This window comes from Solea solea, chromosome 18, assembly GCF_958295425.1.
Source record: "Solea solea chromosome 18, fSolSol10.1, whole genome shotgun sequence".
In the NCBI taxonomy this organism is placed as follows: domain Eukaryota; kingdom Metazoa; phylum Chordata; class Actinopteri; order Pleuronectiformes; family Soleidae; genus Solea; species Solea solea.
In genome coordinates, this window is record NC_081151.1 from 2,333,136 (window position 1) to 2,349,737 (window position 16,602).

At 37.6% G+C, this 16,602-nt stretch overlaps 1 protein-coding gene across 5 annotated transcripts in view; it reads left to right on the plus strand.

Annotated features, from left to right (window-relative positions):
• The window catches only part of fndc5a (fibronectin type III domain containing 5a), an 83,197-nt gene that overhangs the window by 59,848 nt on the left and 6,747 nt on the right, over positions 1–16,602 (plus strand). For all 5 annotated transcript variants that reach the window (XR_009233734.1, XM_058614814.1, XM_058614811.1 and 2 more), the window contains 2 exons: positions 5,211–5,326; positions 6,257–6,455. Coding sequence is in view for 4 of the 5 variants with exons in the window: in XM_058614814.1 (XP_058470797.1) it covers positions 5,211–5,326; positions 6,257–6,455 (315 nt within the window). In the remaining variant the exon portion in view is untranslated. The remainder of the gene's footprint in view (positions 1–5,210; positions 5,327–6,256; positions 6,456–16,602) is intronic.

The following is a 16,602-nucleotide window of genomic DNA, read 5'->3' on the forward strand; positions in this document are numbered from 1 at the left end:
TGCTGCATGTTAAAATGGTGTATTTACTATTTTAAATTTATTTCGAAAAAAAACACTGTAGATGTTACACACATAACCAGGCTCGTCATTCCTCTCTACCACCAACTCTTTCCTCCCATTATCACAGAGTCGTTGATGATGAAGTTGAAATCCTCGATGAAATTGAAATCACGCAAACGAACGAACAGGGTGTTTTAGTTTGAGAAAGTTTTTTGGAAGTTGTTTTGTTGTTTTTGACAGTTTTTAGTTTGGTTTTGTTGTTTTTGAAACACACACACACACACACACACACACGATCTCTTGAATCGTGATGCGACGTCCTTATCCACTGGACTACCTTCAGCGCTGGTGATTTTTTCCTACAGTGACAGAAGGTCACATGAAATAAGTTATCTGATGAAGGATCATTCAGTTTGTCCTCGTAATTCAACGATTCAATTTTAGAAAAACCTCTGACCAAGATGAGAAACCAAGAATTTAGAGTAAGAGCATGAAGACAAGTATCTCAGTCCACCAGAAGATGACTTATATCTCTGAGGTTATAAGTTCTAATCTTACAATGACGTCAAGTTCACACACTTTTAAATCTGTTGACCAAAAACAGAACTTAAAATCACCAAGAATAATAAAAGTAGCTTCTACTGTAAGAGTTACACTTGTGCAATATACATTTATATTATCCCATGTACTGTAAATATCAAGCCCATACTGTATATATTCAGGAAACTGTCTATAATGTACATTCTACATTCTATTTTAACTTTTTTTTTACAGTTTTAGTGTTAATATCTTTATATATTTTACTTTTTTGGGTAATGCATGTTTATTACTTATTTATTTATTATTAGAATTTTGCATGCAAGTTTCACAATGAAACCGACAGGAAACTTACACTTTTCAGTGTTTGTTATGCGGTGAATTATGTAAGACTGTTACCGCCACAATATCATCATCGACCACACACATATTGATTTGTTATTATTAGTGCCTGCAGCTGCAAGGCATTCTAGTGAGAACCCTAGGGTTCTCACTAGAATGCCTTGCGCTGCAAGGCATCTCTTGTAATCGTGCGCGTTTATTCTGCTTTTTATTCTCGCGCCCTCCCGTTATTTCGGCACGCTACTCCTCCTGCATCTTTGAGAAACCCCCAACACAAGTTATATCAAAATGTGCGCCTTGACCGGGAATGGTGTGCTATGACTTTTCTAAGATTTTCATATAACCATTGGGATAATATTTACAAAAAACTGAACAAAAATTAACATTGAAGTGGATGGGAGACCGAAAAAAACCAAGCCCGCTTTGGAGCATCACAGTGTCGTCATACTTTAACGTAGAAACGTGGTTGGAAGTTTAAACGGGTCACAAGACTTGGGACTTTTCTGACCTAAGTCGACATTTTGATACATGTTACGGTTTTTGAACTATCGCAGTTTAAGTTTTGTACTTTTTTTCAAAGCTTTCTGATTTTATAATGGGTGTGTGTGTGGTCGTTAGGTGTGAGCTAGAGTGACACACTCTAGCAAGATCCAGCAAAATAATCAGAAAAACTTCTAAACAAACTCTTCTCCTGCCCACAATTTCCAACCTACAGAGACAATTTTTACATCAAAATGTTGCCATGGTTGTCGTCTAACCCTGTGTGTGTTTGTCATGTTCATATGACTTGTAGTTTTTCTTAAAATCACCTCAAAGCACAGAGAACTCTGGTCACAGTCTCAATTCACTCCCATGTTAAAATGTCTGCTTTGGAGTTGTGGAAAATCAAGATGAGGGTGATTTTAAAACTGTGATTTCTCTGTCAATTCACGCCCGTTTGTCACAAATTTTGAGATGGGAGCTGCTGAAAGCCTCCTGGCGCTCACAAACCAAAAATTTTATCTCTATCATCAACCGTTCTTGAGATATGACAACTTTAAAACATGCTGTTTTCTCTGTGAGAATGGGAAACAGAGGGGATTGTGAATCTCTCTCTCTCCCTCTCTCCTGTCACTCCAGCAGTTTGCCCCGCCCCCTCCTCTGCCGGCCCTGATTACACACACCTGCTGACAATTAAGCCATGTGGACTATAAAAACTCCCTGTTCCCCTGTTTCAGTGCCAGTGTGTTTTCGTCCATGCCTGATCACCATAGCTCCTCGTCACAGCCCCAGAATCCTCAAGTTTTTGATCCTCTTGGTGAGCGATGCTTTATTTTGTAAGTTTTCTTATCATAGCCTGTTAGCTGATACCTTAGTTAAGATTTATAGCTTTTGTTTTCCTCCTTGGGAGAGATTTTTTGTTTGTTAATTTTCACAGCCTTTTAGGAACTCCAATCACTAGGCTTGTGACTTACCTTTTATTAGTTAGATCCAATCATTTAGATTGCGTTTTGTTTTTTATCTCATTCTTAGTTGGTTAAGGATCGCCAATCATTAGGATTGTGCTTTTGAGTTAGCTTTTTTTTTTTAAGTGTTTAGAGCCGTGTTTTCCTCCATTTGGAGAGTTTTCTGTTTAAGTTTTACATGATAACCTTAGTCCGAGTATGTTTCCTCTTCGGAGTGATTTTTTTGTTCCGCGTTTATAGTTCCACAACGTTTCTCTTGTAGAGCGTTGCGCTCGCAATTTGTTATAGGTTTTCATAGCCACGCTTTTGTTTTTCCTCAGTAAAGAGGACCTGCCTTGAGAATTGTTTACGAGTGCCAATAAAGACAATTAAAAGGCCTCTGCGTCTGAGTCCTCTCTGATCCGTCTTGTTATCTCCTCTAAAACTTGGTGTTTTTAAAGGGTGAGTCCACCAAAATACCACTCTGTCTAAATGCTTTTAAAGGTTCAATCCACATTTTTAGATTTTATAACGCAGGTGTTCGGGAGGGGGAGGGGGCATCAGGGAGTGGGAGGGGTTTATGAGTTATTCTCTTTCAAAGGGTGATTCCACCAAAATACCACTCAATCCTTTACCAGCACAAGTCCTGCACGCGACGACACATGCCGCAAGAACTGCAGGCACACTCGAAATTTCGGCACGGAATTGCGGAAATCTAGTTATTTATGCATTAGTTTTTAGCTGTAACATGTCTCACACACACACACACACACGCATGGACAACAAAGACATAATGTAATCTTCATGAATCAAAATGAAGGATGTGTTTCTTTGCATGTCGAGTGGAGGAGGTGAGGTGGTGAACTCACAGGTGTAAACTGACACACTCACAGCTGTCCGTCAGAGATCGTCTGGACAGAGATAAACAGGACCGTCGTCAGGCTGTCAGCAGCAGGCGAGGTGGAAACATGAGGTTTCTGAGTGTACAGTATGTCAGCGTGTACACAAGAGCCACAGCAGAACCATCAACCCGTAATTACCAGCTGTGTGATTCGTCCCTGTCGAAGCACAAGAGAGAATTAACCTATTCAGTGACTCACTGACAGCGGTCGGTCGGTTGAGTCTGATTTATGTGCCAATAACGACAGCGGAGCGGCAGAGCGGCGTCGCTGAGAGTGACCGCTTCTCATTCCAAGTCATTTCTCTCAGTTCTTCTTCACATTACAATTATCTGTCAGTCCCACAGAGCCTCAGTGGTTGATAAGAAGAAGCACAGACTGCTGTGATGTACAGTTAGAGCAGCACTTGTGGTCGATACAGGATACACGCTTTATGCTTCATGACAGATGAATAAAAGTGGGACATTTGTCCACGACGTGGTTGTAAGTTAAAGGCAGGGTTTTTCACCAAGTGTGAAGCTCTAGAGAAGACAGACGCGCAGTGAAGTTCAGCAGATTACAGACGGAAACATCACGTTTACAAAGAGAGGAACGAGAAGAAAATAGAGACCGAGGAGCTTTTCACAAATTACAATAACATTAATAACAATTATCATCATCACTATTAGGTTCACCATCTGGGATCGGTCGCAGCTCCTCATGTGACCCTCAGAAAAGGACAAGCCTGATGATTCCTAATAATAATATTATTACACAATATAATACTACACACCAACATTCAGGAACATCTTTTAGAGGGAGACAACAGAGGTAAATAATACAAAATAAATGATAGAATTCATAATAAAATGTCCTCGCTTCGACATCAAGGTCAAATATAAATGAGTTTAAATGCTGTATCTACAGATCACCTGCTTTTATTGATTGATTTCTTTTGGCCTTTTTGGAGAAAATATCATATAATATTTCAGGGTTGGGTTTCTATAACTGTATTCTTATATTTGGGCCTTTTTTGGCATCAGCACTGACCTTGTCAGGACCAGTAGTCCTCAAGGAAACCAAAACCTGGTGCTAATGAGGCAGAACCTCATTTATTTATGAGGAAGTTCAGGGTCAGGCATTAACTGCTTATGTTTAAGGTTGGAGATAACACACTGTCTAAAATATGACAGGAAGTCAATGCACTGTCCTCAGAAGAATATCTGCACAAACTTGTGTGTTTGTTATTGTGCGAGCACTTGTGTGTGTACAGTAATTAAAGGGAGTTCCATTTAGACACACAGTCCACACTTTGATTATATAATGAAACAAAATCATTATTCTAAAGTGTTTGTGGCCTTTGACCCTAATTAAAGTGGATGTGTATGTGGAAAATGAAACAGCACACACACACACACAGAGCAGCAGCAGCAGCAGCAGCAGCAGCAGCAGCAGCAGCAGCAGCAGCAGCAGCAGCAGCAGCAGCAGCAGCAGCAGCAGCAGACATAAAGTAGTCACTGCTTTAGATCTTTCATTAAGCTCAGTCGTTAACCTGCCTCGCCACTTTAAAGTGAGCAGGAGAAAGTTAGTGCAGATGAGGTAAAGAAAAGGAAATCAATAATATAAAAGCTGCCTTTGTTATGTTTCCATTTTTTATTTTATTTTATAATGCATTATACATGGTGTTACAAAAGACAGTGCCATTTGTTCTAAGGCGACTTTTGCATGCGTCTGTTGCTGTCGAGGCATTTCCGTACTAGTTTGGTCAATCAGTCAATAAAATGTTAAGCAATTTGCAGCAACTTTCAAACGTCACTTTTCCTGTAATGCCACGATGAAATTTGTCTCCCACTGCACCGAGCGTCAGAGGCAGAAGCACTCAAACGTCCTGAGGGATTGTTCTGTGTCACTGATTGATTCCGCTTGAACCACTGGAGTCTGGTTTCCTGCCATATGGTGGCGCTCTGCTTCTCGTTGGCTTCATACCACAGGAGGTGAATCCTGGTTCTCTCTCGCTCTCTGTTTGCAGATAGCTTATCACCTCCTGTCAATGTGACCATCAAAGCGCTGAAGGCAAACTCTGCTGTGGTGACATGGGACATCCCCGAGGGAGACTCCGTCATTGGCTTTGCCATCACACAGCAGGTGAGCGACACACACACACACACACACACACAGATGTTTCATTAAGTCTAAACAAACACATTTTTGCACATTTCGCCGTTTGTTTTCTTCTCTTTATTGTGCCATTTCCTTTCCTCTGACTCAGGATGCATTATGGGTATTATCAGAGGAAGCAGCATCCTGTAACGGAGTATGACAGCAACGTGAAGGCGGGGGGGAGTGACATTATTTGCCGCTGGCACGCACTCATACGTACTAAGTCACATACATTACTCGTCATACTTGCTACTTGAAATGGAAATATTATAATTGCATTATAATTTCCATGGGAAATGCCGCCATTATGGACTCAGACACAACAGACAGTTGGTGTAGGTCAGCCGTTCCCAAACATTAAGACACAAGAAGAGGAAAGTAACCGTCTTATTTAGCTGTCGGTAAAAAGGCAAATTATATTTTCCGAAAATGATAATGAACAAGTGCTTTAATACTGAAGAGTTTCTGTATTATTGCTTTTAGTAATAGTCTAATCAAGTGGAATATGTCTTCTGCCGCGTGTCCTAAAGAGAAACGTCCAAACATGATTATATTATTATACCCCAGTTACTCTCTCTACATCCTGAACACAGTGGGTTTTTCATATTCTGCTCGGAGACATGCACTGAACTCCAGAGAGTCTGAGGAGATTCTCTGGATGTTTGAATGCAAAGGTCCACAGAGTTTGTGTGGGACATTCTCCCGAGACATTCTCCAGCTCGTCTATAATCTCCACTCTTATGTGAACGTGCAGCAGGAGAAACCCGCGATAATCCACCGTTAGTCAAAGGGTGAGCGTCACCACTCACACTCACCTGGGCGACCAGAGACGGAACCCTGTCCAGACACGGTCCTGGGTCCTGGGTCCTGGAGACTTCCTGTTTAAGCATTCTCTCCACTGTTCTGCTCCAACAGAAGAAAGACGTGCGCATGCTGCGATTCATCCAGGAAGTCAACACCACCACTCGCTCCTGTGCATTATGGGACCTGGAGGAGGAGACGGACTACATTGTGCGCGTCCAGTCCATCAGCATGTCTGGGACAAGCCCGCCGAGCGAACTGCTGCGCTTCAGAACGCCGAAGGAGGCGGAGACTCAGGCCTCTAAGAGTAAAGGTAGAGTGGCACAACAAGTCTACACTCACAGAAGAAGAAAAAGCACATTTCCTCACTCAAGACACTGAGTCCAGAGGGAACTTGGCCTTTTGACTATATCTTGACTGATTTTGTCTAAACCAATAAAAATCAATAGACACATAAAGCATGAAATGAAATTTCACAACAGAGTGCTCCTGGAGCTGGCCCCACCAGCCACAGCTCAGGAATAATAACAGCCTGGGGTGTGTGTGTGTACTTCATTGCATATTGACGTCTCTGTGGGACTCACCTCATATGCACCCGGCACAAGTGCGCACTAAAACTAAAATGAGTGGAGGCATTTATCACTCACACAGAGAGAGGAGACTGTGGCTGAAGCCCTGCTCCATTTATTCTTCCTCTCGTTGACACTCATCGCTCATGTGAGCTGCCACTGAACTCTCTGACGTCCAGAACAGAGCGAGAGAGAGTTTGAACTTGTGCTGCGGCGAGAAAATATGTCAAATCGCTGCAGAATTCTCATTAAACTAATGTTCTAATCAGTCAGGTTGTTCACTCTCAGAACACAGAGCATTTTTTAAACGTACAGTATAGACAGAGTCAAATTTCATTCATTTCACCAACTTTAGAAACACACCTAATCAAAATGTACTCAAAATGTTTATAATCAGGATTGAATTTGTGAAATTTGGGACTACATCACAATTCAAAGTTCACTTGGCTCATTTTTATGAACAAAAATAAAAGACAAAACCCTCATTTTTGTGACTTCTGCACAATTATTTACTACTTTATATCACTACTAAAAAATGTGATATGATATAGATCATAACTTTGACTCAATGGCACATGAGAAGACAGGAACAAAAACGCATTTTTTAAAGCCTTAGTTCATTTTCCCTCAGTGCAAAAACAGTGATTCATTTTTGAAACTTTCATTCTCATTTTCAGCTTTAAAACATCAGGAGATCAAATACTATGACTTTTGTGACCGATTTTGGACGAAATACTATATTATGACTTATTAGACCGATTTTGGACGACATACTATACTATGACTTTTTTTGGTGATTTTGGACGACATACTATACTATGACTTTTGGACTGATTTTGGACGGCATACTATACTATGACTTTTTTGACCAATTTTTGGACGACATACTAACCTATGACTTTTTGACCGATTTTGGACGACATACTATACTATGACTTTTTTCACTGATTTTGGTCGACATACTATACTATGACTTTTTGGACCGATTTTGGACGACATACTATACTATGACTTTTTGGACAGATTTTGGACGACATACTATACTATGACTTTTTTGACTGATTTTGGACGACATACTATACTATGACTTTTTTCACTGATTTTGGTCGACATACTATACTATGACTTTTTAGACCGATTTTGGACGACATACTATACTATGAGTTTTTTGACGGATTTTGGACGACATACTATACTATGACTTTTTTGACAGATTTTGGACGACATACTATACTATGACTTTTTTGACCAATTTTGGACGACATACTATACTATGACTTTTTGGACCGATTTTGGACGACATACTATACTATGACTTTTTTGACAGATTTTGGACGACATACTATACTATGACTTTTTTTGGTGATTTTGGACGACATACTATACTATGACTTTTTTTGGTGATTTTGGACAACATACTATACTATGACTTTTTGGACTGATTTTGGACGACATACTATACTATGACTTTTTTGACCAATTTTGGACGAGATACTATACTATGACTTTTTTTGGTGATTTTGGACGACATACTATACTATGACTTTTTGACTGATTTTGGACAACATACTAACCTATGACTTTTTTGACCAATTTTGGACGACATACTAACCTATGACTTTTTGGTGATTTTGGACGACATACTAACCTATGACTTTTTTGACTGATTTTGGACGACATACTAACCTATGCCTTTTTTGACTGATTTTGGACGACATACTATACTATGACTTTTTTGACTGATTTTGGACGACATACTATACTATGACTTTTGGACTGATTTTGGACGGCATACTATACTATGACTTTTTTGACCAATTTTTGGACGACATACTAACCTATGACTTTTTGACGGATTTTGGACGACATACTAACCTATGCCTTTTTTGATTGATTTTGGACGACATACTAACCTATGACTTTTTGGACTGATTTTGGACGACATACTAACCTATGACCTTTCTTACTGATTTTGGACAACATACTAACCTATGCCTTTTTTGACTGATTTTGGACGACATACTAACCTATGACTTTTTGGACTGATTTTGGAAGACATACAGTGCTATGACTTTTTTGACCGATTTTGGACGACATACTATACTATGACTTTTTTGACAGATTTTGGACGACATACTATACCATGACTTTTTTGACTGATTTTGGAAAATATTGTGTGTCTTGTGTGGGTTAAATCGTGTCTTTCCTGTCATCTCAGTTGGGTGAGCGGTTTATCATGCTGCCTTTTGGTACCAGCCTCCCTCAGTGGACACTGGTTCGAATCCCACCCTTGACAGTAACTAAGACTACTTTAGGTAATACTATGATTATTGAACTAAATACTATACTATGACTTTTTTTGGTGATTTTGGACGACATACTATACTCTGACTTTTTTCACTGATTTTGGACGACATACTAAACTATGACTTTTTTGACTGATTTTGGACGACATACTAAACTATGACTTTTTTGACTGGACGACATACTAACCTATGACTTTTTTGACCAATTTTGGACGACATACTAACCTATGACTTTTTGACTGATTTTGGACGACATACGAACCTATGACTTTTTGGACTGATTTTGGACGACATGCTAACCTATGACTTTTTTGACTGATTTTGGACGACATACTAACCTATGACATTTTATTGACTGATTTTGGACGACATACTAACCTATGACTTTTTACACTGATTTTGGACGACATACTAACCTATGACTTTTTACACTGATTTTGGACGACATACTAACCTATGACTTTTTGGACAGATTTTGGACGATATACTAACCTATGACTTTTTTCACTGATTTTGGACGACATACTAACCTATGACTTTTTTCACTGATTTTGGACGACATACGAACCTATGACTTTTTGGACTGATTTTGGACGACATACTAACCTATGACTTTTTTCACTGATTTTGGTCGACATACTAACCTATGACTTTTTTCACTGATTTTGGACGACATACTAACCTATGACTTTTTTGACTGATTTTGGACGACATACTAAACTCTGACTTTTTTTTTGGACGACATACTAACCTATGATTTTTTCGACCAATTTTGGACAACATACTATACTATGACTTTTTTTTGTGATTTTGGACGACATACTAACCTATGACTTTTTTGACTGATTTTGGACGACATACTAACCTATGACTTTTTTCACTGATTTTGGACGACATACTAACCTATGACTTTTTTCACTGATTTTGGACGACATACTAAACTATGACTTTTTTCCGTGATTTTGGACAACATACTAACCTATGATTTTTTTGACCAATTTTGGACGACATACTATACTATGACTTTTTTGACCAATTTTGGACGACATACTAAACTATGACTTTTTGGACAGATTTTGGACGACATACTAAACTATGACTTTTTTGACCGATTTTGGACAACATACTAACCTATGACTTTTTTGACCAATTTTGGAAGACATGCTATACTATGAATTTTCAGACTGATTTTGGAAGACATACTATACTATGACTTTTTTGACTGATTTTGGAAAATATTGTGTGTCTTGTGTGGGTTAAATCGTGTCTTTTCTGTCATCTCAGTTGGCTGAGCGGTTTATCATGCTGCCTTTTGGTACCAGCCTCCCTCAGTGGACACTGGTTCGAATCCCACCCTTGACAGTAACTAAGACTACTTTAGGTAATACTATGATTATTGAACTAAATACTATACTATGACTTTTTTTGGTGATTTTGGACGACATACTATAATATAACTTTTTTCGGTGATTTTGGACGACATACTATACTATGACTTTTTTCACTGATTTTGGACGACATACTAACCTATGACTTTTTGGACTTATTTTGGACGACATACTAACCTATGACTTTTTTGACTTATTTTGGACGACATACGAACCTATGACTTTTTGGACTGATTTTGGACGACATACTAACCTATGACTTTTTGGACTGATTTTGGACCACATACTAAACTATGACTTTTTTTTCGTGATTTTGGACGACATACTAACCTATGACTTTTTTGACCAATTTTGGACGACATACTATACTATGACTTTTTTGACCAATTTTGGACGACATACTAACCTATGACTTTTTTGACCGATTTTGGACGACATACTATACTATGACTTTTTTGACCAATTTTGGACGACATACTAACCTATGACTTTTTGGACAGATTTTGGACCACATACTAATCTATGACTTTTTTTGGTGATTTTGGACGACATACTATAATATAACTTTTTTTGGTGATTTTGGACGACATACTATACTCTGACTTTTTTCACTGATTTTGGACGACATACTAAACTATGACTTTTTTGACTGATTTTGGACGACATACTAAACTATGACTTTTTTGACTGATTTTGGACGACATACTAACCTATGACTTTTTGACTGATTTTGGACGACATACGAACCTATGACTTTTTGGACTGATTTTGGACGACATACTAACCTATGACTTTTTTGACTGATTTTGGACGACATACTAACCTATGACATTTTATTGACTGATTTTGGACGACATACTAACCTATGACTTTTTGGACTGATTTTGGACGACATACTAAACTATGACTTTTTTTCGTGATTTTGGACGACATACTAACCTATGACTTTTTTCACTGATTTTGGTCGACATACTAACCTATGACTTTTTTAACTGATTTTGGACGACATACTAACCTATGACTTTTTTGACTGATTTTGGACGACATACGAACCTATGACTTTTTGGACTGATTTTGGACGACATACTAACCTATGACTTTTTTCACTGATTTTGGACAACATACTAAACTATGACTTTTTTTCGTGATTTTGGACGACATACTAACCTATGACTTTTTTGACCAATTTTGGACGACATACTATACTATGACTTTTTTTTGTGATTTTGGACGACATACTAACCTATGACTTTTTTGACTGATTTTGGACGACATACTAACCTATGACTTTTTTGACTGATTTTGGACGACATACTAACCTATGACTTTTTTGACTGATTTTGGACGACATACTAACCTATGACTTTTTTCACTGATTTTGGACGACATACTAAACTATGACTTTTTTCCGTGATTTTGGACAACATACTAACCTATGATTTTTTTGACCAATTTTGGACGACATACTATACTATGACTTTTTTGACCAATTTTGGACGACATACTAAACTATGACTTTTTGGACAGATTTTGGACGACATACTAAACTATGACTTTTTTGACCGATTTTGGACAACATACTAACCTATGACTTTTCTGACCAATTTTGGAAGACATGCTATACTATGACTTTTTTGACTGATTTTGGAAAATATTGTGTGTCTTGTGTGGGTTAAATCGTATCTTTTCTGTCATCTCAGTTGGCTGAGCGGTTTATCATGCTGCCTTTTGGTACCAGCCTCCCTCAGTGGACACTGGTTCGAATCCCACCCTTGACAGTAACTAAGACTACTTTAGGTAATACTATGATTATTGAACTAAATACTATACTATGACTTTTTTTGGTGATTTTGGACGACATACTATAATATAACTTTTTTCGGTGATTTTGGACGACATACTATACTATGACTTTTTTCACTGATTTTGGACTACATACTAACCTATGACTTTTTGGACTGATTTTGGACGACATACTAACCTATGATTTTTTGGACTGATTTTGGACGACATACTAAACTATGACTTTTTTTTCGTGATTTTGGACGACATACTAACCTATGACTTTTTTGACCAATTTTGGACGACATACTATACTATGACTTTTTTGACCAATTTTGGACGACATACTAACCTATGACTTTTTTGACCGATTTTGGACGACATACTATACTATGACTTTTTTGACCAATTTTGGACGACATACTAACCTATGACTTTTTGGACAGATTTTGGACCACATACTAATCTATGACTTTTTTCACTGATTTTGGACGACATACTAACCTATGACTTTTTGGACTGATTTTGGACGACATACTAAACTATGACTTTTTTTCGTGATTTTGGACGACATACTAACCTATGACTTTTTTGACCAATTTTGGACGACATACTATACTATGACTTTTTTGACCAATTTTGGACGACATACTAACCTATGACTTTTTTCACTGATTTTGGACGACATACTAACCTATGACTTTTTTCACTGATTTTGGACGACATACTAACCTATGACTTTTTTGACCGATTTTGGACGACATACTATACTATGACTTTTTTGACAGATTTTGGACGACATACTATACTATGACTTTTTTTGGTGATTTTGGACGACATACTAACCTATGACATTTTGGACGACATACTAACCTATGACTTTTTTTGGTGATTTTGGACGACATACTATACTATGACTTTTTTCACTGATTTTGGACGACATACTAACCTATGACTTTTTTGACTGATTTTGGACGACATACTAAACTATGACTTTTTTGACTGATTTTGGACGACATACTAACCTATGACTTTTTTGACCAATTTTGGACGACATACTAACCTATGACTTTTTTGACCAATTTTGGACGACATACTAACCTATGACTTTTTTGACTGATTTTTGACGACATACTAAACTATGACTTTTTTTCGTGATTTTGAACGACATACTAACCTATGACTTTTTTGACCAATTTTGGACGACATACTATACTATGACTTTTTTGACCAATTTTGGACGACATACTAACCTATGACTTTTTGGACAGATTTTGGACCACATACTAACCTATGACTTTTTTCACTGATTTTGGACGACATACTAACCTATGACTTTTTTGACTGATTTTGGACGACATACTAAACTATGACTTTTTTTCGTGATTTTGGACAACATACTAACCTATGACTTTTTTGACCAATTTTGGACGACATACTATACTATGACTTTTTTCACTGATTTTGGACGACATACTAACCTATGACTTTTTTCACTGATTTTGGACGACATACTAACCTATGACTTTTTTCACTGATTTTGGACGAAATACTAACCTGTGACTTTTTTGACCAATTTTGGACGACATACTAACCTATGACTTTTTTTGACCGATTTTGGACGACATACTAACCTTTGACTTTTTTGACTGATTTTGGACGACATACTAACCTATGACTGTTCTGACTGATTTTGGACGACATAGTAACCTACGACTTTTTGGACTGATTTTGGATGACATACTAACCTATGACTTTTTGGACAGATTTTGGACGACATATTTACCTATGACTTTTCTGATTGATTTTGGACGACATACTAACCTATGACTTTTTTGGTGATTTTGGACGACATACTATACTATGACTTTTTTGACCAATTTTGGACGACATACTATACTATGACTTTTTTGATCAATTTTTGACGACATACTATATGACTTTTTTGACTTATTTTGGACGACATACTATACAATGACTTTTTGACCAATTTTGGACGACATACTATACTATGACTTTTTTGACCAATTTTGGACGACATACTAACCTATGACTTTTTGGACAGATTTTGGACGACATACTAACCTATGACTTTTTGACTGATTTTGGACGACATACGAACCTATGACTTTTTGGACTGATTTTGAACGACATACTAACCTATGACTTTTTTGACTGATTTTGGACGACATACTAACCTATGACTTTTTTGACTGATTTTGGACGACATACTAACCTATGACTTTTTGGACTGATTTTGGACGACATACTAAACTATGACTTTTTTTCGTGATTTTGGACGACATACTAACCTATGACTTTTTTGACCAATTTTGGACGACATACTAACCTATGACTTTTTTTCGTGATTTTTGACGACATACTAAACTATGACTTTTTTTCGTGATTTTGAACGACATACTAACCTATGACTTTTTTGACCAATTTTGGACGACATACTATACTATGACTTTTTTGACCAATTTTGGACGACATACTAACCTATGACTTTTTGGACAGATTTTGGACCACATACTAACCTATGACTTTTTTCACTGATTTTGGACGACATACTAACCTATGACTTTTTTCACTGATTTTGGACGACATACTAAACTATGACTTTTTTTCGTGATTTTGGACAACATACTAACCTATGACTTTTTTGACCAATTTTGGACGACATACTATACTATGACTTTTTTCACTGATTTTGGACGACATACTAACCTATGACTTTTTTCACTGATTTTGGACGACATACTAACCTATGACTTTTTTCACTGATTTTGGACGAAATACTAACCTGTGACTTTTTTGACCAATTTTGGACGACATACTAACCTATGACTTTTTTTGACCGATTTTGGACGACATACTAACCTTTGACTTTTTTGACTGATTTTGGACGACATACTAACCTTTGACTTTTTTGACTGATTTTGGACGACATACTAACCTATGACTGTTCTGACTGATTTTGGACGACATAGTAACCTACGACTTTTTGGACTGATTTTGGATGACATACTAACCTATGACTTTTTGGACAGATTTTGGACGACATATTTACCTATGACTTTTCTGATTGATTTTGGACGACATACTAACCTATGACTTTTTTGGTGATTTTGGACGACATACTATACTATGACTTTTTTGACCAATTTTGGACGACATACTATACTATGACTTTTTTGATCAATTTTTGACGACATACTATATGACTTTTTTGACTTATTTTGGACGACATACTATACAATGACTTTTTGACCAATTTTGGACGACATACTATACTATGACTTTTTTGACCAATTTTGGACGACATACTATACTATGACTTTTTTGACCAATTTTGGACGACATACTATACTATGACTTTTTGGACTGATTTAGGACGACATACTATACTATGACTTTTTTGACTGATATTGGAAGACATAGTTTACTATGACATTTATGACAGATTTTGGACGACATACTATACCATGACTTTTTTTGGTGATTTTGGACGACAAACTATACTATGACTTTTTTTTGGTGATTTTGGACGACATACTATACTATGATCAGTGAGATTCGATTCAGGTGTAAAGGAACTTCCCAGATTTACCTTAGTAATCTTAACAGTCCTCAGTTCTACCCTGCTGCCCGATACTTTTTTATTCCACTGCAGCAATAGAACAGGTTGCAAGTAGATGTGTTTCAAGCTCTGTTTGTTTAACAGTTAAAATACTCTGTGTACTTACGAGAGACGAATCAATAATAGAAGAGTCAAAATCTAAATAACAGAGGGTGAAAACTTTTATTATCAATTAGCGTTTATTTCCTGAGGTGGATCACAGAGTTTTGAACTCAGACTTTGTGTTGTGTGGTCAGTGAGCACGGAGGTGTTACAGCTGAGCAGTTACTCTGAACGAGGCCATAGGCTACTTCGCTTTGATCAGCTAATACTGCACAACAGAGGCCAATCCATCCACTGAATTGCTTGTTGCCAAAAGCTACTGGAGCACGGGGTTCCTTCCACACTGGAGCCTCCAAATGTCACTCGCTGCATCTAATAAAAAGGAAACAGGTTGCTTTCTCCGTCGTGGTGAACTTTAGATCGAACCTTTGACTTCTACAACACTCCACTGGGCAGTGCGAGAAGCAGACACTGTGTGTTGTTGCTGTGTTTGATTGAGACCTGCAGGCCTCCACTCCGCACAGGAGAGCTGCATTTACGAGCAGAGAAAAACAAACCATTGGCTCTTCGATTACTCCTGGCGGTCACTCAGCTTCAGAGATGATGTTTTGTTGAGGTTGGTTTGAACAGATCGTGATAGTAACCATTCTTCTTCATTAAGCCTTTAACACCGAGTGTAAAGCAGACGATACGTCTGCACAAGTAAACTATGCATCGTCGCAATTACGCA